Here is a 26,317-nt window from a genome sequence, read left to right as displayed (position 1 = left end):
TCCGAAGTGTTTTGCCGAAGAGCGTTGCGCTATCATCAATCATTGATTCATGCTCTGCATCACTGGTAGCTCTTACCGAAACGTGGCTTAATGATACCGTTCATGATGATTGTATTTTAGCACAGGGGTCATTCTTTAATTTCTTTTAGGTGCGAGGGGAACTCTCGTAGGGGAGGCGGCGTCCTTCTCGCTATCAGAAAAGAATTTATTGTTGTTCCAATCACTGTTACTTCATTTCTCGAGTGCGTTTTAGTCTCAGTGCGGTGCGGAGCAACTAACATTATATTCGGTGTTTTTTATCGTCCCCCCGATCTAGTGACTGGCTTTTCGCAAGAATTTTCTCAAATTCTGAGTGAGATATGTACGCGTTTTCCCAACAGTAAGTTGATATCTTCGGCGACTTTAACTTTCCAAGCATTAACTGGAACTCATTAGCCGTCCCTCCCAGTAACTCTGAAGCTCATGCTTTTCTCTACTCCTGTCTTGATTTTTCGTTAACGCAGCTCGTTCATTTGCCAACGCGATCCTCAACTAGTTCTGCCAACATTTTGGGCCTTGTGTTATTAACCGATCCCGACATCTGCTCCAACTTAAATCACCTGGAGGGGCTTTCTGACCATGCCATTATAACTGGCAATCTCGCTCTTTCAACGAAAAGAACATAAAAACTAAACAAATCCGATGCTACAATAAAGGCGACTATGTGTCTATTAATAATAAACTGCATCTTTTTTCCCTGGAGTTCCTGGATGATTTGTTATCTCGCTCTGTTGAAGAAAATTGGACACTTTTCAAAGATACCCTCAGTGACCTTATCAATAACTTCATCCTAATAGTTACAATAAAAGAGAATAAATGTGCACCTTGGTTCAACCAACAGCTTCGCCGACTAAGTAATAAAAAGAAGCGCCTTTACAGGAAAGCAGATAAGGACAATCTTTCGAGTGCATAGAAAAAATACAAGGAATGCGATAAGATTTACCAAACGTCTCTCAAGTCAACCAGGTGCCGCTGTTTCAATAAGGACTTATCATCTATGTTATCAAATAACTCTCACCGTTTCAGAAAAGTAATAAACCCAAATAGCAATCCCGATATAATTCTTACTGATAATGATGGGATTCCAGTTCCTGAAGCCCAGTGTGTTCAGCTATTTAACGACGCGTTCTCTTCCGTTTTTGCTAATGAAGACACCTCGTCAGCTCCCAGCTTAAATAATTTTCCTCACTTATCAATGTCCGAAATATTAGTCAGTCAAACTGGTATATTATGCCTACTTAATAATCTTAAGATTTCTACCAGTTCTGATCAACATGGCTTCAATCATAAAATACTCAAAAGCACATCGCACTCCATTTGTTCAATAATAATTGCTCTGCTCTCTCAATCATTATCATCTGGTCGCATACCTCATGACTGGCGCGTTGCCAAAGTAATACCGATCTTCAAAACCGGTGATCGTTCTTCTCCGCTTAATTATCGCTCTATCTCACTAACGAATACTTTCTGCAAACTTCTTGAACACGTCATTCACAGTCAAATTTTTAAATACCTGGAAAACAGTAACATAATTTTCAAATACCAGCACGGTTTTCGCAAGGGCTTCTCTTGTGACACACAGCTCGCCGGATTCGTTGATGATTTGAATTCATCCACTGATGCTGGTGGTCAAATTGATGCCGTTTTTCTCGATTTTTCAAAAGCTTTCGACCGTGTTCCTCATCATAGGCTTATACTCAAACTAACGCAGTTGAAAATTCACCCTACTGTTGTTACTTAGATTGCGGACTTCCTCAGCGCTAGACTACAGTTCCCCTCCATTAATAACTACAACTCCACTCACTCTAAAGTCACTTCTGGGGTACCACAGGGGAGCGTCCTTGGCCCACTCCTTTTTTTAATATATAATTATGATCTACCCAACTCTGTGTCTTCTCGAATTAGGCTCTTTGCCGATGACTGCGTAATATACCGGAATATTTCTTCTATCACTGGCCAACAATGTTTGCAAACTGACCTTGATGCAGTAACCGCATGGTACACAGCTTGGCTTATGCCACTTAATACTTCCAAAACTAAGCTTTTGTCTTTCACTCGCAGCGCTCGCATTCCCACAACTTATTTTCTAAATAACAACTCTGTCGAACTTGCTACCACCTACAAGTACCTTGGAGTTCATCTGCAATCTGACTTAACATGGCACAACCACATTAATATAACTTTAGCATCCGCCAACCGCTCACTCGGCCTTCTAAAGCACAACCTCAGACAGGCTCCCCCCCACCTGAAGAAACTAGCGTTCCTCACACTCATTCGTCCGAAGATTGAATATGCATCAGCCATCTGGGATCCTGAACAAGCCTATCTCATAGCTAACATTGAGTCCTTGCAGAACCGTGCTGCGCGTTTTATTCATTCTGACTATTCACATACTACCAGTGTCACTGTCCTATAAAATCGCGAATTAGAAGACTTGTCTTTCCGCCGCAAACTATCCCGGCTAGCACTTTTCCATAAACTGTATCACCATACATCGCTCCACCACGATTTTTTCCTATCACCATCAGCCTTCTTTCCACGGCTCGACCATCCGCACAAAGTTAAGCGCACCGAGTGTCGTTCATCTGCATTTGCAAAGTCATTCATACCACGCACTATCACAGAGTGGAACAATCTACCAGCACACATAGCCATTGAATCCAACGCCTCCATATTTCACGATCTCATCCGCAGCGACGTTGACATTTGAAATGTACTTTTTTTGGCAATATGTACACACTGTAGTACGTTCATTTCTGTTATGCCTTATTGTTTTCTAAAACCTATACTGGGGGGGGAGGGGGGGGGTTGTATTCTATTGCTTTGTATAACCTGTTTCTTTATTATTTAGTGCTTGATTATTTTCCCATGTTATATTTAGCCTGCTTGTTGTTCATTTGCTGTTTATAATGTTCCTGTTACATGTCTTCTTTTTTTTTTACACGGACCCCCCCCCCCCCCCTTATATAACACCTTTAGGGGTATGTTGAATTAATAAATGAATAAAAAATTTGGAGGACGCTTAAGCTTCGCCTTCAAGAGTGGAACGCGATAGCGTTATTGCACCTCATCGTGAAAACTTATTAAACGCAAGGGTATTGGGGCATCCTCGCACCGGTACCCGCGCGGCCCGAAGGGGAGAAGCGGGTGAGCGAAGATAGTGATCTAAAGAAAGGAAAGACGCTTGATTCTACAACCCGTGAGGGTGCACGGCGAAACGTCAAGGGGCGAGTGGCGCGCCACGTGTAGGGGCAGCGCCGCACATTGCGAGGAGGGGTTCTTCTGTGTTTGCCGGCTCTGCATGTGCGCAGAGCGCAGAAGAAATGTAGCGGAAACGTACTTCGCTACTCGTGTAACTGCGACTTCTGTAAGTAACATGCTCATAATTACTGATATACCGATACACCGCAGTATAACGTTCTACGGCACGTTTCTAAGGCAACACCGCATTCACTAGAAGCGCTTTTGTGCCGCTTTCAGGCATCGAACTCGTGGCTGAGTGGTAGCGTCTCCGTCTCACACTCCGGAGACCCTGGTTCGATTCCCACCCAGCCCATCTTGGAAGTTGCTTTTCATTTATGAAGTGCATGCCGGGATTTATCGCTCACGGCCAACGCCGCCGACGACACCGGCGTTTCTGCGACACGAGCTCCTTAACGCTACCGCGTTAATATGATGGACCTGGACACTTTCCTCGTCAACCAGATGAGCCTCGTGCCGAAGCCGTCCAATGTGTCCGTCGCTCCAGCCGATGTCCATCTCCACGGCCTCGTCGCTCCAGTTCACCGGTACCTCGTCGCAGCTCCTCTCCATCATAGGCCGGCACCTACCCAGGAAACTAGCGAGTGCAGTGCCCAGGAGTGACGCTGCATTATCGGCCCAGACTGCCAACTCGGTACTGACCCGCGCACACAGACGTAATCTAATTCATATACGTGTTGACGGACTCCCAGTTTCCGCCCTTATGAACATTAGCGCCCACATTTCTGTTCTGAGTTCCACGCTCCGTCGGCGCCTGAAGAAAGTTCTCACACCCGCTACCTCATCAACCGTTCGCGTTGCTGATGGCAACACAGCTGCTGTGATGGGTATGTGTACTGCGAGAATCAGAATTGCCGACCGCCACATTCCTGCGCTATTTACAGTCCTCACCAGTTGCCCTCAAGACGTTATATTAGGCCTCGACTTTGTAACTGCACACTCGCTTTCATTGACTATAACTCTTCTGGACTGCTTCATCTAGACCTGCCGCTTTGTCCCGACGAACAAGCTCCCCCAACTTCAACGCTCCGTCTACGCTCCACTATAGTTACTCGCCTGCCACCAGAAGCCGGTGTGGATGTGCTCCTGTCGCTGCGCTGTTTGCCCCATGACTCTGCAGCGGAACATCGCTCTCCCTTACAATATTGTGCACGTAGCGAACAACACACTTATATTCCGCTCTTCAACTTCAGCTTTTTTGTGCAGGTGCTTCCTGAGGGCATTTTTCTCACCACATGACCCATTGTCTGACTTTCATGTACCTGCTCTTTTACCTGACCGTAAGTTATGTGATGTTAGGAAGATAGTGAGAGACCGGAAAGCGTGGCGTGACATGGTCCATAGGGTCACGAAGAGTCGGACACGACTGAATGACTGAACTGGAACTGGAATGCTGAAGATCCGCCACAACCTGCACCGTCCTCACCTTTAGAGGCCCGCATATCAGTAGTGATTGCTCCTGACTTGCGTCATGATCGTTCTAAAGCACTTACGAGCCTTCTGACTTCGTACAGTGGTATTTTCGATTTTTGTGACCACCCCTTGGGCCAAACGTCCCGAGTTACTCATCGCATCGATACTGGAAACGCCAGCCCAATTCACAGGAAACTTTACCGAGTCGCCTCATACAAGATGAAGTAGACAGGAAGTTGGCAGGAGACATTATAGAGCCTTCGAACAGCCGTTGGGCTTCACCTGCCGCGCTTGTTAAAAGAAAGGACAATACTTGGAGGTTCTGCGTTAATAAGGTTACGAAGGAGGGCGTTTACCCATTACCCAGGATAGATGATGGCCTCGACTGCTTGCACGGTGCCAGCTATTTCTCTTCGACTGATCTTCGTTCCGGTTATTGGCAGATCGCAGTCGACGAACGGGACCGAGAGAAGACTGCCTTCGTCACTCCCGATGGCCTGTATCAATTCAAGGTGATGCCTTTTGGCCTGTGTAATGCGCCCGCAATATTCGAGCGTCATTGTATTTTCTTCGACCTTCGAGAGCCATCTTCATTGCCTTGATGCCATTCTCGAAGTTTTCCAAAGAGCTGGCCTTCACCTGAACGCGAAGAAATGTAACTTCGCCACTGCAGAAGCCATTGAATACGCCATTCCAGAAGGCAGAAGAACACGAGCGACAACAGAGACTGAAAACAAAGTGGTAGCTGCTGTTGGTGCTGAGAGTTGCAGGTGCATTCAGCCAAGTCATCAGCTGTTTTGTCTCCTGGACTAACCTTGCCACATATCAATGTATATATGCATACACATAATCTATCCGCCCCGCCGAGGTGGTGCAGTGGTTACGGCGCTCGACTACTGTTCCCAAGGACGCGGGATCGAATCCCGGCCTCGGCGGCCACTTTTCGATGGAGGCGAAAAACAAGGTGCCCATGTGCAGTGCGATATCAGTGCACGTTAAAGAACGCCAGGTGGTCGAAATTTCCGGAGTCCTCCACTACGGCATCTCTCATAGCCTGAGTCGCTTTGGAACGTTAAACCCCACAAACGAACCAACATAATCTATCCAAAGATAGCGTTTACACGTCTTTGCGCTGTTTTTGTGACAATTAGCACAGCTTAAGCTTAATCAATGTCATGCGCGAAAGCGTATACGCCTGCCTCGTTCTGTTCAAAAAGCCGTCGTCGTACTACAGTTTCTGCTCGAGTTTTGTCAGAAGCCTTTGGAATGAGGTAGGACGAACGGGGGCCAGTTGTTGAGGCTGTGTTCCTTCCCTTACGGCGCAGTTTTGCTGTCCACCGAGAACTGGGATAGGCATTGCGCCTTTACTTTCCCGTATAACAATTTACAAATTATGTACATGTCCAACTAAAGGTGACAGATACTACGTCTTTCCTTCTCCAGAACCATGCATATAACAACAAAAAAAAAAAAAAAACGGAAAAAGTTTTCGGAATCGAAAGCTGCCATTTAAGGTGCTATCGCTTCTTCTATAAGGTGAAGCTGGAGCATCCTGTTAATTTTTTCTTCATTTTGTTTCGTTTTTTTTTTGTTTTTCGACAGCTGCGGAAAAGTTCTGGGAAGTTAATTTTTCTTCAGCAGGTTTAAGCGGGGAGAACAGCTAGTAAGACGTATAATTTCTGCCTACGGTCGGTACATACCTCCTCCAACAAAGGCACGATGAATAAATGCACATTTAATTACACTTCGGTGCTCGCATTGGAACGACGCATCTAGATTTTAGGCCGTAATCCTCGGTAGTCGATACCGGATGGCATATATTAGTACTCGTGTAGATAGTTTTATCTTTGAACTAATTATTCGCATACCTACTTGCTCTGATTGATATGCCCTGCGCAAGTTTCCAAACGATATGTGTTTTAGTGACTCTCAGTTCAACAAAGGTTCTGAATAGAAGGAAAATCTTCGCTACAACTAGCTTTTAAATAACAATCCGCCCCCTTTAGTATTTGCTCAGTGACACGGCTTGCCCGTATTACAAAACACTTTTAACAAAGTTCGCTGGGGACAGAACTCAGATGGAGGAGCGTTTAAGAGACACGCGTGCATAAGACAATTCACATCTCTTATGAAAGCGCCTTTATGTTTAATGCGTGAGCCGCTTTGACTATACCGTGAATAACGCTCTCTCGCCAGTCGATTTTCAAGCAACTTTTTCTGAACAAAAGCGGTGCAAATAGAAATTTTTCGTTTGCCGTTATCCCCGTCATTTGCTGTAAGCTGATCGTAGGACATGTCGCATGGGTAAATTTCAGTGACGGAATCCACTGCAAACGTATGGGTATATGTTACCAGATTAAAATATTCGGCATTATTAGCGGCCACATAGAACCCTTTGCAGCCCGTTTCCCTTCACAGGAAGAGAATTACTACCAAGCGATTACAAATCTAATGATTTTGGAGATTACTGAACAACGTAATCTAAATGTTTTATAGTCTTTAAAGGTACCATGTGTCATGCTTTCATTCTGAACTTTTTTTTTTTTTCATGTCAACCAAATGACTTTCAAGAAGAGTCTCAGCAGCATGCTGAAACATCGTATATTCATCTGTCTAAGCCGAATGACCAACCAGTGTTCACAAGCACTGCTAACAACCCACGCAACGTCACGACTAAACATCTTTTCAATTACTTCTCCATGAATCGAAACCCTCAACCATTGCCATAACGTAACGCTTGTAACTTTCTCTCAATTATCTCTTTTAGTAATTATTATCTCTTTTAGTTTGGGGGATCACAGGTCCCCGGATCCCCTATTCGTCTGCTTGCTTGCTCCATCCCCCCCCCCCCCCCCCCCCCTGCTTTCTGTCTTGCCTTCCTCGCAAGCAAAAGCTTATATAAACCCCATCAGTGATGACCACACTGCCCAGACGAAGACGAGTCCACTTGTCGAAATGTTGGCTAGCGGACTGGGGTTCACTCTGAACCTTTGTTCGGTTTCTTTAAAATTTATTCTGCACCTATCTCTACGCTTTCCCTCATTGCGAAATTCGTGTACTGTTCTCATAAACATTTTCCTTCCTCATTTTACAATTTTAATTATACTTCTTCTCCTGTCAAGCCTGTACAACTTATTTTCCCGAAACATTATTTTCATATGTCGCTGCTTATGCACAATATTTAACAATACTTGAAATGTTCGCAGCCACACAGTCAAGCTCCAGTGTGGCTTTTTTGCGTGCACCCTTGAAATTGATTTGCTTGCTTGATTGATTGATTGATCGATTGATTGATTGATTGATTGAATAAATGAATGAATGGGACCCTTTGAACAGAACCTGCAAAATATGCATATCGGATTCAAAGAAGGAGAGATGGTCGTTTAATCTTCTTGCACTTCGTAGTGTTATGACTACTGTTATCTTCGCTTTCGCGCGAGCTCATCTACATGATGAAATCAATGCAGTACTTTGTCTACTCTTTTAATTCGTGAATTATGGCCCATTGATTTAGCCATACACATATAGCAGAGGTAAAAGAAGGGTGCGATGGTGCCGATTATAGAAACCTGTTTGAAACGAAACTAAAAAAAAAAAAAACGATGCCCGATGAGCAGCTGAAAAACACAATGTTATACCCTACATTTCATTCTTTCATTTTCTAATTTATGATTCGTTCATCTTTAAAAAGTCATGAAGGCAGGGAGAAAGGTGCAGAAGAAAAGGTACATGCTTTAAGGGTTGTTCAATCTTCCTTTCATATAGGGTTTTCCCGTTCGGGGTGGCGCAGTGGTTACGGCGCTCGACTACTGTTCCCAAGGATGCGGGATCGAATCCCAGTCTCGGCGACCGCTTTTCCGTGAAGGTGAAAAGCAAGGCGCACGTGTACTGTGCGATGTCAGCGCACGTTAAAGAACCCCAGGTGGTCTAAATTTTCCGAGTCTTCCACTACGGCGTACGTCTCTCATTGTCTGAGTCGTTTTGGGACGTTAAACCCCACAAACCAAACATAGGGATTTTTGTTTTCCTGGCTGTGATTAAGCCATTTTCCAAAATTTTACACAGCTCTTCACTCATTTCATTTTAGTTATGGTACTTGCTTCAACCATTACATCATTTGCCTTATACCAGCCATAAGCGTCAGCATTGCCCTGCACGGTAAGTGCGTAAGTACACTGATGGGCGCATGTGTGCATCGCCACCTTAATTTTGCCCTGCACGGTAAGTGCGTAAGTACGCTGATGTGGGCATGTGTGCATCGCCACCTTAATTTTGATCTTCCATGTGGTTTTCAATCGTGAAAACAAATAAATTGACCTTGACATTGCCAGAAATTGTTGTTGCTTTTATTTCCCGCTCAAGTGTTCCACAAAAACAAAAAACAGCCAAAAGAGGTTCAGAGAATGGTAGACGCATTAAAGTACTCAAATAATTAGCTAGTCAATATCTTGATCTCGTTACGAGTCGTCAGGGAAATTTAACTGTTGCCTGCTTCTATATCTGAAACTATCAGTCGTGATTGGGCTGCATTAATAAGGACGCTGCAATATATAACTTAATCTTGAATAGACGGGCTAAATTTCGAGAAACTTACTAACTGTCCTTTACGGAATTACTTTTTTGCTTTTGACAAATATGTATTTAAAAAGTGTGACAGATAGCCCGGCGCAGTCTGTACAGGTGGATTGTACAGCAACGCAAAAGGTATGCACGTAAAAGGTTTAATGGTTAGCCGATTAATTAACTAGATTCAGGTAAGAAACTTTTTTTTAGGCTTAATGCCATATTCAGACACTGTAGACTGTCAGCATCAAAGGTGAGTCCGGTTTATAAATTTTCTTAGTGGGCATTGTGGCTCAAAAATATTGGAGGTCAAAAGCACCGATCTGAAAGTTCAATGAAATTGTTTACACGAATTGGACCTATATGTTCCTAGTCGCTTCGAGTGGCACAGTCACCAAAATTGTGTTAACCTGTTGTACGTAAAATGCACAAACGGTGTCAGTATTTCATGCATGAAAAATTAAAGCAATGCCATTTTATAAATGTACAATACGTGAAATCCAAGTTGGCGAGCTTCTAAGTTCCTATTTTTGATGTTCGATATTAACAGCCACTCACAATTTATATTGAGTTTTGATTTCTGCAACTTATTAATGCCACTAAATGTCAAAAGTAAAATTCCATCAACTTACATATGCATTACTTTAGCTAGTGATACTTATCTCATGACTAAACTCTAACACGCACATAGCTCTTTTTTCAAACCCGACCACGGCGGCTGCGTTTCGATGGAGGAGAAACGTAGTGGCGTCCGTGTACTGTGTGATGTCAGCGCACGTTGAAGATCCCCAGGTGGTCGAAATTACTCTCTTTTCTCTCTTTCCACTTTCACTCCCACCTTCCTCCCTTCCTTTACGGCGTGGTTCAGGTGTCCACAGAGCAAGTGTGACAGAAACTGCGCCTTTCCTTTCTGTGAACGAATTATTATTATTATTATTATTATTATTATTATTATTATTATTATTATTATTATTATTATTATTATTATTATTATTATTATTATTATTATTATTATTATTATTGTTATTATTATTATTATTACTATTATTAAAAATAGAAATCAGTAAAGAGAAGAAAAAAAAGCTGTATAAAAATAGCACTTTCAGAACTCTACAAATTTTCAAATTTCTTGTATGTAAATATAGAAGATTTGCATAATAACTACCATGATACTCAATTGGCACCAATAAGGGCTGGACAATAATGATGCCGACATTTTTTTTGAAGCGACGGTTAAACGAGGGGCTCTACACACGTCGAAGGCAATCTGCATCTCAAAGAATTTTGTTTGCTAAACAGGCAATCATTAAGACAGGCTTATTCAGCTGCGGCACTGAAATCAATAAATATAGTTTTGGCATGCTATATTGACGCCACAGAAACAACTGTTAGACTCGGCTCAATAATGAATGCTGTATTTATGTACACAGAATATCATTTGTAATTTTTTCGGTATGCCGCCAACCGTGTAATAAAAGCACGAAAGAAAAGCATTTCATTGAGCTTGCCGCTGACGGGGCTAAACCAAAATATAGATACGTAATTTTGGATGCCCACCGGTAGCAATGTTCAGCGCAAGGGCCGCATAAAAAAAAAAGAAAGAATAAATAGCAGGACATTCAACACATGTGTACATGCCAAAATCCTGTAGCGCAATTTACCTGGGCAGTATACGTATACCAAAATAAACCACGGCAGATCCCCAGGTGGTCGAAATTACTCTGTAGCCCTCCACTACGGCCCCCCTTTCTCTCTATCCACTTTCACTCCCACCTTCATCCCTTCCCTTATGGCGCGGTTCAGGTGTCCACAGCGCAAGTGTGACAGATACTGCGTCTTTCCCTTCCCATGAACCAACCAACCAACCAACCAACACTGTAGCAGTGTCCAAATAAGAAAAAATGTCTATCCAATGTTGCGACATTCGAACAGAGAAAGCAACACTTTCCTACGGCAAATGTACCTGCACTTGTGGAAAACGCAAAATCAATGAGCCAAATAACGCACCTTACTTCAGCAGCTCAGAGCAAGTTCGCGCACTTTTCAATAGGACCAATAGCTACGAGGATTTGGGGTGCTCTCAAATGCACGCGACCAAAAAAAAAAAAAAAAAAAAAAAAAAACAATTCTTTTCTTTCAGCATAGTTTCGAATATTCGATATCGCAATCTGGCACCCTGGACCAGTGCAGCAATTTCATCGCGCAACCGTGGCACTCAGCGCGTGCCACTGCGCCGACACGATAACCGCGCCGCCATATGCAAGTCGCTCTCGCGAACATTCATCCAGCCGCAAGACAAACTGCGCTATCAGCCCTCTTCTGTATTTGCTTAAAACAATAGCACGGAAGTCAGTATAAGAGATGCTATGTGGAACCTATTTCGTGCCAGCGATGAACCGATAGGAACCATCCTATCACTCGCTCAACGGCCTCGCGCCCTCCTCTCGTTTTTGTTTTTTTCTTACTTCTTTTTGCGGTTTACATTGCGCTCGTTGCTTCCGCTTGGCCCTGGTTCGATCGAGGACAAACTTCCGAGCAAGGGGTGGGTTGCGTTTCCGACAGAATGTGCCGAAAATATCCACCTCGAACGCCCCACAAACGAGAAAAGCTGCGAAAAACCGTGATCCGCCTCTATTCGGTGGGAGCGCGCGCGCGTGTGTGTGTATACTTTGGCAAGAAGGACGACTTTATGGTTATAGCGCAAGAACGAATCGTCGCATCGTCTCGCGTAAGAATTGATGGTGCGCTCACTTCCTCCCTTTCCCGCCTGTGTGCGTTTCGGACCGAGTGAATGCCTGCTTCCCCTCTTTCTCGACATTCTAAAGTGTCTGTAGCGCCAGCACGCAGCGGCCGGCTCAACGGCGATGCTCAACTATTACGCGGGCCACAAAAGCGAGCTTTTTGAGTCACCTCCCTTTCATTTCGGTGCCAGCTTTCTCCCTCTACATCCGCCGCATCTTCAGACCCTTCCACCCAACCTCCTTGTCATTTGGTCTGCTTGCCTTGCCTCCTCATCTTTTTCCTTCCTATCTTTTTTTCTTCTCGCAGGTGATAAAGATGATGGTGATCGTGGTCGTCACTTTCGCCCTCTGCTGGCTCCCCTACCAGTCGTACAATCTTCTCGCCGAGATTTACCCCGCCATAAACTCGTAAGTTGTAGCTCACCAGTTCTCGCGTAATTCGCGGATTTCCCCGGTAGTTACATTCGACGCCAGGAATGAAAGTTTGAATTGCGCTATTTAGCTATATAGGCAGTCATGTCATGTCAATAGCTCACCACAGGAAAAAAAAAAAAAACCATAAGAGAATCATGGACGTCCAGCGTTCCACAGCTATGTTTCCCAGTTTTTCATAGTTTAGCGAATAGCTGTAGCTCAGAAAGAAACAGAAAACAGATATCCTCGAGCAATTTAGATAAAAAGCGTGCTTTCACGACTTGTATCCATCTGCAACAATCATGAACCTCTTCCTCGTGAACGCTTCTGTAGGATTCTGGAATAAAGAACACAATCACTCATAAGACGAAAACCCAATATGAGACCGATATGACTGGGAACACAGGTATTTTTTCAGAACAAATATGGAGTTTGCATTGCCCTCGTTCTACAAATCGTGTTAAATCTGACCCGTATGGGGCGTTTCTTTGTATGCGGTAACGCACTTCCTGGGTATCCCGCGCGGTTGGTTATATTGCAAACAGAAAACGCTCCATGTGAGCTAAGCTTTTAGACACATTAGGAATCATCAGTGACATTTCACACATTTTCGCGAATACTGGTACATATGCACTTGTCGTCTATATGATTTGCTCTAACCTGACTTTTGCGCCGACTATATATTTGAGTTATACTACGCTCTGGCTGTAGCCTTCTGAGCACTCAGTTTATGCATCTCGAAAAGGGAGCTAATTAAACCATGGAGAAAGCGCAAATACCTTTTCTTAAACATAAGCGGTGATGTTAGGGATGCATACAAAAACGTCAAAGATTTGCTGGCCTACACAGTGCACCCCTTTTCTGTTGTAAGAAGAATCAATAACTGAAGGCTGACAAAAAAAAAGTAAAAAATAACTAAGTATACATAGCGAGATATTCGCACGTGGTTTAAATTTGTTGCAATGACTAAGTTGAAAACATTGACATAACGCGATTGACAATGAAATGAGGTAATACTTATGCACATATCAATAAAAAAATAAAATAAATAGGAAGGTGTATGAAACAGATCAGAGCTTATAGAGCCAGGTTTTTAAGACACTCCAGTTAAATTAGCAAGGTGAGGAATAACACTGCAAAGGATTTGATGGCTATAATTCATTCGAAATGACGGAACGCACGAGGTGCCACTAAATATCGTAATATTGTTGTAATATTGTTTTGTAATATATATATTTTTTTAAGTACACTTCATTCTGTTTAAAAAGCAGGCTCTATTTCCTTAGCTTTTTTATAGCGATGATTAAACAATGTTGGCGTTACTGATGTTATTTTCAACATGAAGCAAAGGTCGCTCTTGAACGTACGGTGCAAATCCAGATTCCTTAGTCTACGCTTTTAATTATGAGGCAACTGCGAAATAATGTAAGGCACTGTTAGACAAATGTAATTTTGGATGGCCTATGCATATGGTGTGCAGCAAAATAGCTTGCTTTGAATATTTGTCCTTCGCTCGTACCCAGGAGTCAAGGCTACAGTAGAAAATAACTAGGGAACCTTTTTTAAAATATATAGCAGAAAACTATAAGCGTCCTGAAGGCTGGTCATCGTATAAAATTCGATCTTATAGCAGATTATTCTGATATACGAGAACAAAACTGTTTCCAATATTTTTCAAAGACATCGGCCCTTTTTTTCTATTTTTTTCAGCCTGTCTATGTTTGAAAAGGTTATCGGGAACCAGACCAAGTTGTTCTGGCAAAGGGTTGAAAACATATTGTAGAAATAAGGCGTCAAAAAGTCCGATATTAGGTGATAAGAAAAACTTACTTTGAGTAGCATGCTCGTGCATTTGGTAAGTTTTTAAACATGGTTATCAGCATGCAAATTCCGTGAAGTGTCACATTGCAGTGTCGCATCTGAGTGCCTTACCGGAGAAGCTTTTTCGTGCATGTTGCCCAAGTTATGAATCGGTAGAAAGGGAATGCGTTTTAGTCTGAAAAAGTTTGCTTCAGGTTTTGTAACGCTGTTATCGTTTCATGAGGATACTGTACTGTCCGCACCTAATTTGCGCGGCATTTCATTGTCTCTCAATTATCAGTTTCTTGAAAATTTATTGCCATGCTGCTTGGGCTGCGCTAATTTCGGATATCTAACTGCCTCGTTTCTGCAATGTTCACTGCTAGAGGACGGTCTGAAAAGCAGGGAATAGGAAACTGAATCGTCCACTCCTGACACGTTTTCCTGATAAATAATGATTTCTTCACACATGATTCTCGGGTTTACGCATAACCACTTGCTCTGAGCTTCCTAATGCAGAATATTGTGAAATAAAATCTTACCGAATAAAATTGTGAGAGGGATTCTTACATGACGTAAACGCGACTGAAAAACTCGTCAAGGTTCAGAATATTACCGCAGCATGTGCCTCTCTATTAAATGTATATAACAGTTAACGTGTCCTGATACTGTAGAAACACCTGTGAAAGGGGAAAAGCGTGCACACTTCTGTCATTTCGGCGCGTATGCGCTAAAAACGATCAAGTAGAGCTTGCCTAAGCGAATATCGACTGTTGCACATGCCTTGAGAGAAAGCTAGCTGACATTTCGTAGCCGAGACCGCAACAGAATAAACTGACGTTGTTACTGCGATTCGTTCCAACTACCGAGCGTCTCTCTTGTTTCTTCATAGCATAATGTTTGTTTTCCCTTTGAAAAGCTACACCGAGCTGGTGAAAAACGTTTTCGTTTTATTTAGTTCTTTGTTATAAATTCATAATGAGCCAGCATATTGCCTATCTTTCGCACCTCTTATTACCTTAATAGCCATTCCAAATAATTCAATGACGAAGGCAGTTCGGCCAGTAACAAATTATCCGGCGCCTGCAGCTGCGGTACGAACATTTTCGTTCGGTTATAGCGCCATATTCGGCCTCATGAACCCAACATGCTGGGACAAGAACGCAATGCACAGCCGGATTCTGCGTATTACAAATACAGCGCTTGGAAATTGGTGATTAGAGGTGCAATGGATTGTTTGAAAAATGAAAAGAAAGGCTTTCGAGATCTGCTGTACCTAGTGAGCAAAGAAGAGGCTTTGAAGCAATTGCCGGACAAAGCATTCATTACTGCTAATGACGCTGAAGTTATGCAGCACTTAAGACCTTAATTATCCTCGCGCCTAAAAGGTGCAAGTCCTATTGTTTGGGTCTCTCACTTCCGCAAGCGGCATAAAGATTACGACTGCTCAGTAGGAAGACTGAAAGCTCCAAGTAAAATGGACCCCTTTTTTGTTGAATGATTTAGTTCCTATTCGAAACGCTCGTTCTTTCCTCGTATTCTCTCGAAAGTGTAGAGCCATCTGACGCAATTAAGGATGCAGCCATTTGAGCAATTACAGACGACGCTGGAAGAAGCACAAGATTATTCGAAAACGGGCACTTTGGAGAGCTGTAGATTTCGGTGTTGATGTCTCACATGAGGGGTTTCAATGGGGTCACAAAACAAGACTTGAGTGCACGATGCCAACACACGAGGAGGGGATTCATAATGATTAACCACAGTATTTTAACCTTGTACTTCGTAACCAAAGTTGCCGCGTTTAATGATGAACAAAAGGCAGTCTATGACCGTGGGTCCCAGCGAACGTTTCAACGTGCCACGATTCTCGACAGTGTGACGTACCTTTTTGGATGCGCTCTCTGTGCTCATTCGACATCGCCATGTGTTCCAAGAACACACGCAAAAAATCTGTCCCATTAAACATAGCGAAATACCCATGTTTCATACCTTTCTCAAATGCCGGGCGTAACCGCTCATCATCATTTTATTTGACATAGAGCCAAAGCCTCGCAGATTTACCTGACAAGTTTGTTTGTTTGTTTGTTTGTTGGCGAGCATGTCTTCAGGTTAAGCATTTCCCTCTTTATTTACATCGTTTACGCAACTCAGGTCTCTGAAGGACGGTTCTTGTCGTGGAGGATAGCCCCTATGTAAGGGGCGCTCTCTCGCGGTCAGTGACGGCGCAAACAAGTAGATGTTCTTTAAGAGGGAACTTCCGCCATCGCAACGAAAAGTGTCGTCAACGGCGCTATTCATGGCTCAAACCTCTACCGCTTCATACATGCACAAAGATTTTCGGTTGCGTGAGCGCACGCTAACGCGAGCTACGTGACTCCGCACGGCAATGGATATTTTGCGTTTTATAGGGAGCTTGCATGAAGCGAAGCATGCTGGGTAATCCGCCATGTTGTCGCTGGCAGCAGACGGTGGGCAGCGCAGCCAGGCTGAATTGAGCAAGTGCCTAGTCTTTTTCGACGGTCCACCGAGCAAATACGCGGCGTTTTGTGCGCTGCCCTTACGTGCGTGCAATTGTCGGCAGATTCCTGAGAAACGTACGCATCGACGCTGCGCCCAGAATATCGGCCGCGATATGACGAAATGCAAATCAGTGCGACGTGGACCTGTTCAAGCGACGCGACAACGAATGGCTGCACTATGCGTCCGGACCTGGCTGCCCGTCGGCGTGATTCATGATTTCTAGTTCTGGCAAGTAGTTTGATATAGCCCGGATTGGCGTCGATGTGTATTGGCCCGTGCGAGCCATTCGCGTTGGCGTCGCTAGAGGAATCACTTGCCTTCTCGCCCTCGTGCACACATATTTTTAGAATCGAGAAGAACTCGCAGTCAGTCTGTCCGATCGCGCCAGCATCGTCTGCTACGCGACCACGCATGTAGACAAGGCTGTGTGGCATTACCTTGCTTCGTTGTCTGTTGCAGCTCTTTGGCAGCGACAACATCATGGCGGATTACCCAGCATTCACCGCTTCATCCAAGCTTCCTATAGGTTGGCCGTCGCTACGCAAGGTTACTATCGGCCATCTGTGTATGGAGCAGCTCAATGAAATTACTCGCTTTCGAAGTACACACGTGCGAAGAGACAGATGAGGCAATGCAAGAGATGCATCTGTGAGCTTCTAGCATGCTTACGTATGTGCACAACATACCGCATAGTTTATTATGTTCTTGCTTCCACTCACGCCCGCTTTTTCCTACGGTTAAAAAAGAAATGTGTGCTGGCGGAACAGCAGTAACTAGTTTTTTAACCATTCTGAGCAAAAGTCGTAGCCCACTTATTCCGGTTAAACGCTTCTAAATGTATCGCTAAAAACCATAAACAAAAAATAATTAAAAAGCATTGTTGTCAGAGCCTTCACTATTAATTTGACTGAGGGAGTTATTATATTCTCAATTTACAACATTAATCATGCGTTTGTACGGTAACACGGTCGCAAGCAATGCATTGTACCTACGCCGCAATAACGAGTGACATAGAGCATATACTTATAATAGACGCCAACAGTTCAGGGAAGAAAGATTTAAATGCCAGATTGGCAGATTTTATAGACAAGTTGTATGACAGCGCAATAGTTACGGTGAACATTAGTATTATATTAAGACCTACCTAGCGCGAATTTGCAGTTAGGCCATAATCCTTCGGGCACCTTAAAGTTATCATCATCATCATCAGCCTGACTTTACCACTGCAGGGTGAAGGCCTCTCCCATATTTCTCCACTTAACCCGGTTCTGTGCTAGCTGCATCCACTTGACCCCTGCGAACTTCTTAACCTCATCAGCCCACCTAACCTTCTGCCACCCCCTGCTACTCTTTCCTTCCCTTGGAATCCAGTTTGTTACCCTAAGCGACCATCGGTTATCCTCTTCGCACTACGTGTCCTGCCCATGCCCATTTCTTCTTCTTAATTTCCACTAGAATGTCGGTAACTTGAGTTATTTCTCTGACCCACTCTGCACGCTTCCTATCTCTTAATGTTACCCCTACCATTTTTCGTTCCATAGCCCTCTGGGTTGTCCTCAACTTAAGTAGAACTCTCTTGGTTAGCCTCCACGTTTCAGCCCCATAGGTGAGTACAGGTAAGATGCAACTTTTATATACTTTCCTCTTTAGCGATACCGGTAAGCTGCTAGTCATAATCTGTGAGTGCTTGCCAAATGCACTCCATCCCAATCTTATTCGTCTTGTTATTTCCTTTTCGTGGTCCGGATCTGCGGTTACTACCTGTTCTAAGTAGGCATATTCCCCTACTACTTCGAGTACTTCACTACTATTGTAATCTGCTGTTCCTTCCCGAGGCTGTTGAACATTATCTTAGTCTTCTGCATATTGATTTTCAAGCCTACCTTTCTACTTTTACTGTCTAGGTCACCAATCATTATTTTCACATCATCCCCCGAGTTGCTTAACAAGGCAATGTCATCAGCAAATCGCAGATTACTGAGGTATTCTCCATTTACCCTTATCCCTAACTGCTCCCATTCCAAGTCTCTGAATACTTCCTCTAAGCAAGCTGTGAATAGTACTGGGGAGATTGTGTCTCCTTGCCTAACATCTTTCTTTATGGGAATTTTGTTACTTTCTTTGTGCAGAACTATGGTTGCTGTGCAGCCACTATATATATCTTCCAGCACTTTCACGTACGGCTCGTCTACCCCCTGATTTCGCAATGCCTGCATCACCGCCGAGGTTTCAACACAGTCAAATGTTTTTTCGTAATCAATGAATGCTATGTATAAGGGCTGGTTATATTCCGAGCATTTTTCTATCACCTGATTGATGGTATGGATATTGTGAAAGAAGGCCAGGTCCAGACGGCAAGGTCGTGAAGGCAAGGCAAGGTATGCCGTGCCAGCGTTTAATCTGATGGAGAAAACCCAAGCGCGCGCCAGAGCCGGCGCCGCGGGACGATGATGATGGTATGTACAAGAGGAAGAAGAAGATCATGGTATGTACAAATGAAAGAAGATCCGTGGAGGGCTCACACAATCTGCCCGGGGGGGGGGGGGGGGCGGAAGCGGCCAGCCTGGCCGCTCCTAACCAACCGATGTACCGCGGCGCACAAACGGCTTCAAGCGAGATACATGAACAACTTCAGTTCCACGGTGGCGTCGGTCAGCTGGGGGATCAACAGGTGTGACTTGGTAGTTTACTGGGGAAGTTTGGTTGATTACCTTGTAGGGACCAAGATAGCGGTGCTGAAATTTATCACTAAGGCCAGGGGTGCGCAGTGGTGTATAGAGCAGTACTTCGTCACCAGGACGAAAAGAGACGACGCGATGCTTCGAATCGTAGCGACTCTTGCGGTCTTGCTGGCACGCTTCTGTGTTGAGGCGGGCAAGATGACGGCATCTGGCCACACGGGATAAGAACTGGGCTGATAATGATGAGGAGTAGTCGGGCGTAGAGAAGAAGGAAGTGTCGAGGATTGTAGTGGGAGGACGGCCGAAAACGAGGAAAAATGGGAAGTAACCGGTAGTCCGCTGTACTGCAGTATTATAGGCGAATGTGACGAATGGTAGAGCAGTATCCCAATTTCGATGATCCGGTGTGATGTACATGGATAGCATATCCGATAGGGTGCGGTGAAATCGCTCAGTCAGACCGTTAGTCTGGGGATGGTAGCTTGAGGTTGTCTTATGGAGGGTCGATGACGCACGAAGAACTTCGGATACGACTGTCGATAAGAAGGCCGTCCCGCGGTCACTTAGAAGCACCCGAGGAGCGCCATGACGCAATACAATTGATCGCAAAAAGAAATTAGCTACCTCTTCAGCGGAACCAGTCGGTACAGGGGCCGTCTCGGCATAGCGTGTAAGGTGGTCGACAGCTGTTATAATCCAATGGTTACCACCATTGGAGAGAGGTAGGGGACCATATAAGTCGATGCCGACTACGTCGAATGGTGTGGCGGGACAGGGAAGGGGCTGTAGAAGACCAGCGGGGGAAGAAGTCGGCCGCTTGCGACGTTGGCACAGGTGGCAGGAAGCAACGTATTTAGCTACGGTGGTAGACAGGCCAGGCCAAAAGAATCGTCTTTTTACGCGGTCGTATGTTTTGTTAAAACCAAGGTGAGCTGCAGTAGCGTCATCGTGGAAAGCCGCTAGTATACGTGGGCGAAGCACACGTGGTACGACTGGGAGCCAGCGAGTTCCATCAGGATAATACACGTAGCGGCGTAGTATGCCATCTTCAAGCTTGAAATTGCGAAGCTGTCGGTGAAGCTTAGAGTTGGGTGGGCTCGAAGCGCCGATAAGGCGGTCGATGATGGGCCGACAGTAGGCATCAGCTAATTGCTGTGAGCGGAGAGCGTGCTTGTTCTCAGAGTCGTCAAAAGAAACTGCCGTAATATGCGTCGGTGGAAGCGATGATCGGCTGTGGTCAGAGGTGGAAATGCATTGTGAAGAAAAACAGCAGGCTGATTCCGAAACCGGGCAGCGAGAAAGAGCGTCGGCGTCTTGGTGTTGGCGGCCCGATTTATATACGACGTCGAAATGGTATTCTTGCAGGCGTAGAATCCAGCGGCCAAGTCTGCCTGTCAAATTTTTCAGCGAAGACAACCAGCAAAGAGCATGGTGATCGGTCACAACTGCGAAATGCCGACCATATAGGTAAGGGCGAAACTTTTGAACAGCCCAGACGACGGCGAGACATTCCTGCTCGGTAATGGTGTAGTTTTTCTCAGCTGGAGTCATGGTCTGACTGGCGAATGCAATCACTTTCTCACGTGAAGTTGCATCGCGCTGCAGAAGTACAACGCCAAGACCGTGACCACTGGCATCAGTGTGCAGGATAGTAGGAGCGCTGTCGCTAAAGTGGCCAAGAACTGGATCTGATGTGAGGGCGTGCTTTAGGTCGTTAAAAGCAGTGTTGCACTGTTCATTCCACACGAAAGAGCTGCGCGCTTTAAGTAGTTCATGAAGTGGCGCAGCAATAGTTGCAAAATGTCTTATAAATCGCCGGAAATAGGATGCCAGGCCGAGGAAACTGCGCAAATCTGTAGTCCGTTGCGGACGAGGAAAGTTCAAGACCGCGGTTATTTTTTCAGGGTCTGGGCGAATGCCGTCATGGCTAACCAGATGTCCTAATATTTTAATTTCCTTCTCTGCAAAGTGGCACTTCTTGGTGTTGAGCTGAAGGCCCGCTGAAGCATGACACGTGAGGACTTCATTCAGGCGCGTGAGATGGTCAGTAAAAGTTGACGAAAAGATAACAATGTCATCCAAGTAACATAAACAGGTTCTCCATTTGAGACCACGAAGTACAGTATCGATCATTCTTTCAAATGTTGCGGGTGCGTTACAAAGGCCGAAGGGCATAACATTAAACTCGTAAAGTCCGTCGGGAGTTGCGAAAGCGGTTTTTTCTTTGTCGTCCTCATGCATAGGTATTTGCCAATAACCTGAGCGGAGGTCCAATGTCGAGAAATATTCGGCACCTTGGAGAGAGTCAAAGGCATCATCAATACGCGGCATCGGGTAGACGTCTTTGCGGGTAATTTTGTTGAGTGCGCGATAATCAACACAAAATCGCACCGATCCGTCCTTTTTTTTTAACTAATACTACTGGGGAGGACCATGGGCTTGTTGATGGACGAATAATATCGCGACGGAGCATGTCATTGACATTTTCTTCAATTACTTTTCTTTCCGAGAGAGAAACTCGATAAGGTCGTCGGCGTACAATTGAGTTACCTTCGGTAAGGATGCGGTGATGTGCAACACTAGTCCGTCCCAGTGGTGGGGAAGTGGCATCAAAAATGGCTTGGTGGGCTTGAAGCAATTGCAGCAATTCTTGTCTTTGGTGTGGCATGAGGTTCGGATTGATTGTCTTCGACAGCATGGAAAGAGAGACTTTCGATGAATTACGTTGCGGCGGTAGCGGGGCAGTGAGCACCATCATGGATATAGGGTGAGCATCCACTATGCATGGCAGGGAAGTTCCTTTAGTCAGCACGAGGGATTCACGGGAAGTGTTCGTGGCAGCTACTATTGCTGAGCTGCTGCGGAATCGTACAAGACTTGATGGGAAGGCGATTCCACGTGCAAGATGACGATGAGATGGTGCGATGAGTACATCCCCGTCACTGATGTGTTCGGAAACAACGGTAATAAGTGTTTCGCACTGTGGAGGCAATACAGTATCAGCTGCGGCAATGAGGAAATGATGCCGTGCAGATATGTCAGATGAAAAATCACTGTCTGTCATATGGATGACACGGTCGCCACAACAAATTAACGCTGAAGTGGTTGACAAAAAATCCCATCCTAAAATCATCAAATGCGCACACGGTGAAAGCACAGCAAACTGCACATGGTGGCGGACGCCGTCTATAACAACTCGAACTGCACATTTTGCTGAAGGGTGCAGAGGCACGCCATTTGCTCCACGAAGTTCAGGTCCATCATATGGTGTCGTTACTTTCCGCAAACGGTGGCTCAAATCAGCATGAATAACAGAAAGTGCAGCTCCTGTGTCAATCAAAGCTTCGACCGGGAATTCTTCAGCTAAAACAGAAATCATATTGTACGGGCGATGAGGAGGACTTTTTGTAAGTTCGCAAAGTGCAGTTTCTCCTCCGGAAACTGCATCGCTTAGTTTTCCGAATTACGGACAGGAACAGTTGTTGCTGGTCGAAGTGGCGAAATAGAGCGGCGGTATGGGTAAGGAGACCGGCGTCGGGATACATGAGCATGGGCTTGGTTCAGACGAGGATACCGGCGGTGGAGAGAATCGACGAGGTTGGTTGGGAATTGGTCGTCGCTGATAATATGCAGGTATGTCACTTTCGAAGGCGTCATAACCACGTCGCTCGTTCTGAATGCGTCGGCGACAAAAGCGAGATATATGTCCTCGAATTCCACAATAATAGCACACTGGGCGAGAGGGGCGGCAAGGTGCGTAATAGGGTGGCGTCGGTTGAGCCGTCGTCATGGCGTTGATGTGGTTGTAGGGTGGTGCTTGGGGTGGGGGAACAAAAGGAGCAGAGGATGCAGCGACGTGAGCGTAAGTCGGTGCTGGGCGAGGTGCAGGAGGATCAGGTGTGACAGGGTGGTTGATAGTGGCCAACTCTTCTTTAATGATGTGGCGGAGGCCGGCGTCGTTAGAAGGAGGAGACGAATAATCGCACCCGTGCCGGCAGAAAGGGCTGAGGGCTTGGAGCTCCTCGCCGATTATCGCTCGAATCATGGCTCGTAGGTCGAGGTCAGTAGAGGTCGGGGCAGTAGTGAAGCCGGGCTGCAATCGGGAAGACTGTAGCTGGTCGAGGCGTTGGCAGGTCGTTATATTGGAATCAACACTTGATGGATTTTGGGCAACTAGGGTGGTATAAGCCATTGAATTGATTCCCTTCAAGACATGGTGTACACGTTCAGATTCCGGCATGGTGGGACTGATACGCCGACAGAGTGCTAGCACGGCCTCTATGTATGACGCATAGGACTCATCGGGACCTTGACGGCGGGTAGCGAGCTTGTTCCTTGCGATCTCCGTCCGAACAGCCGGGTCGGCGAAGTACTGTCGGAACTGCTGCTTGAAAGTGGGCCAGTTTGTGGTGTTGGGCTCGCGGTTAATAAACCAATTTCTGGCGACCTCAATAAGGTAGAAAGATACGTTCAAAAATTTCAAAGCATCATCCCACCGGTTGTAGGCACTGCAGCGTTCATAAGTATCAAGCCAGTCATCGACGTCTTCGTCGCGACGACCAGCGAACAGCGGCGGGTCGAATTGTCGTGTGGGCACCATCGGAGACGGCGGTGTAGCCGAGGTAGAGGGTCCGGCCGGGTCGGGACTGCTCTCGGTACATGACGATGGTAGTTGTTAAACGGCGACCGGAACGTAGCTCCAGCGAGAGGCAGGACACAAGGCAGCATGGGGATCAAATTTCACCTCCACCACTTGTGAAAGAAGGTCAGGTCCAGACGGCAAGGTCGTGAAGGCAAGGCAAGGTATGCCGTGTCAGCGTTTAATCTGATGGAGAAAACCCAAGTGCGCGTCAGAGCCGGCGCCGCGGGACGATGATGATGGTATGTACAAGAGGAAGAAGAAGATCATGGTATGTACAAATGAAAGAAGATCCGTGGAGGGCTCACAATATGATCGATAGTAGAGTACCGTTTCCGAAAACCTGCTTGATCCTTTGCTTGATCGCAGTCTAAGGTTGTCCTGATTCTATTAGCGATTACCTTAGTAAATACCTTATACATAACCGACAGTAAGCTGATTGGTCTGTAATTTTTAAGGTCCTTAGAGTCCCCTTTCTTATGAATGAGGATAATGTTTGCATTCTTCCATGGTTCCGGTACCGTCGATGACACCAGGCACTGCGTATACAGGGTTGCCAGGTTTTCTAACACGATATCCCCCCCCCCCCCCCCGTCCTTCAGCAAATCTGTTGTTATCTGATCCTCTCCAGCTGATTTCCCCCTTTTTCATATTTTCTAATGCTTTCTTGACCTCGTCCTTCGTCACTGGTGGAACGTCTGACTGTTTTTCTCTACCGCCAATCTCGTTACGGTCCTGACTTCTTTGGCTACTGTAGAGATCTGTATAGAACTGCTCGGCTACTTTGACTGTCTTGCCCATATTCGTGATGGCGTTGCCCGCCTTGTCCCTTATCGTATACATCTGGTTTTTGTCTATGCCCAATTTCTTCTTTACCGCTTTAAGGCTTGCCCCGTTCTTTACAGCATGTTTAATTTTCTCCATGTTATACTTCATTATATCGGCCACCTTGCGCTTATTGATTAGCTTTGATATATCGGCCAATTCAATCTGGTCTGTTGGATTGGAAACTTTCATACTCTGGCGTTTCTTAATCAAATCTTTCGTCTCCTTAGACAGCTCACCGGTATCCTGTCTAACTATCCTACCGCCTACTTCTACCGCACATTCAGTAATGATATCTCTGAAGTTATTGTTCACTGATTCTAGGGTAATGTCGCCATCCTCGTTTAGAGCTGAATATCTATTCTGTCGCGAGATCCCGAACTATTCTGCCCTCCCCCTCACCGCTAATTCATTGATGGGTTTCTTTCTTACTAAAATGTTGCGTTGCTTCTTCAGATTTAGGCTAATTCGGGAACTCACCATCCTGTGGTCACTGCATCGCACTTTCCCGATTACCTCTACATCTTGCATAATAGCGGGGGTTGAACACATTATGAAGTCAATTTCATTTTTAGTCTCCCCGTTAGGACTTTTCCATGTCCATTTCCGGTTCTTCCGTTTGCTGAAGAAGGTATATATGATTCGTAAGTAATTGCGCTCTGCAAACTCAACTAGTAACTCCCCCCTGCTAATTCCTAGAACCAGTGCCATAGTCGCCTACTGCCTGGTCTCCTGCCTGGTCTCCTGCCTGCTTTTTTCCTACCTTCGCATTGAAGTCGCCCATTAGTACAGTATACTGCGTCTTTACGTTTCGCATTGCCGATTCTACATCTTCGTAAAAGCTTTCAACTGCCTGGTCATCATAACTACATGTGGGTGCATAGGCCTGTACAACCTTCAGTTTATATCGCTTATTAAGCCTAATTACGATGCCTGCCACCCTCTCATTAATACTATAGAATTCATCTATATTACCCGCTATATACATATTGACAAGGAAACCTACTCCTAGTTGTCGCCTCTCTGGTAAACCTCGATAACACGGTACATGGCCATCCTTCAGTACAGTATATGCTTCATTCGGCCTCCTAACCTCACTAAGCCCTATGATATCCCATTTCATACCCTCTAGTTCCTGTAACAGAACTGCTAAACTAGCTTCACTAGCTAGGGTTCTAGCATTAAACGTTGCCAGGGCAGTTTCCAATGGCGGCCTGTCCAGCGGAGCCAGGCGAGCGGGCGGGCGGGAGGGCGGGCGAACGGGCGGGCGGGCAAGCGGGCGGACGGACGGACGGACGGGCAGGCAGGCAGGCAGGCAGGCAGGCAGGCAGGCAGGCAGGCAGGCAGGCAGGCCGGCAGGCCTACCTACCTACCTACCTACCTACCTACCTACCTACCTACCTACCTACCTACCTACCTAC

At 45.5% G+C, this 26,317-nt stretch overlaps 1 protein-coding gene across 1 annotated transcript in view; it reads left to right on the top strand.

Moving 5' to 3' along the window:
* The window catches only part of LOC146203479 (tachykinin-like peptides receptor 99D), a 72,166-nt gene that overhangs the window by 28,552 nt on the left and 17,297 nt on the right, over window positions 1-26,317 (top strand). The window contains exon 2 of the mRNA XM_084585688.1: window positions 12,325-12,425. Coding sequence (XP_084441814.1) covers window positions 12,325-12,425 — 101 coding nt within the window. The remainder of the gene's footprint in view (window positions 1-12,324; window positions 12,426-26,317) is intronic.

Source organism: Amblyomma maculatum, chromosome 1, assembly GCF_055883805.1.
Source record: "Amblyomma maculatum isolate TAMU_Amacu chromosome 1, ASM5588380v1, whole genome shotgun sequence".
Taxonomy (NCBI): domain Eukaryota; kingdom Metazoa; phylum Arthropoda; class Arachnida; order Ixodida; family Ixodidae; genus Amblyomma; species Amblyomma maculatum.
This window is presented reverse-complemented; position numbering and strand designations above follow the sequence as displayed.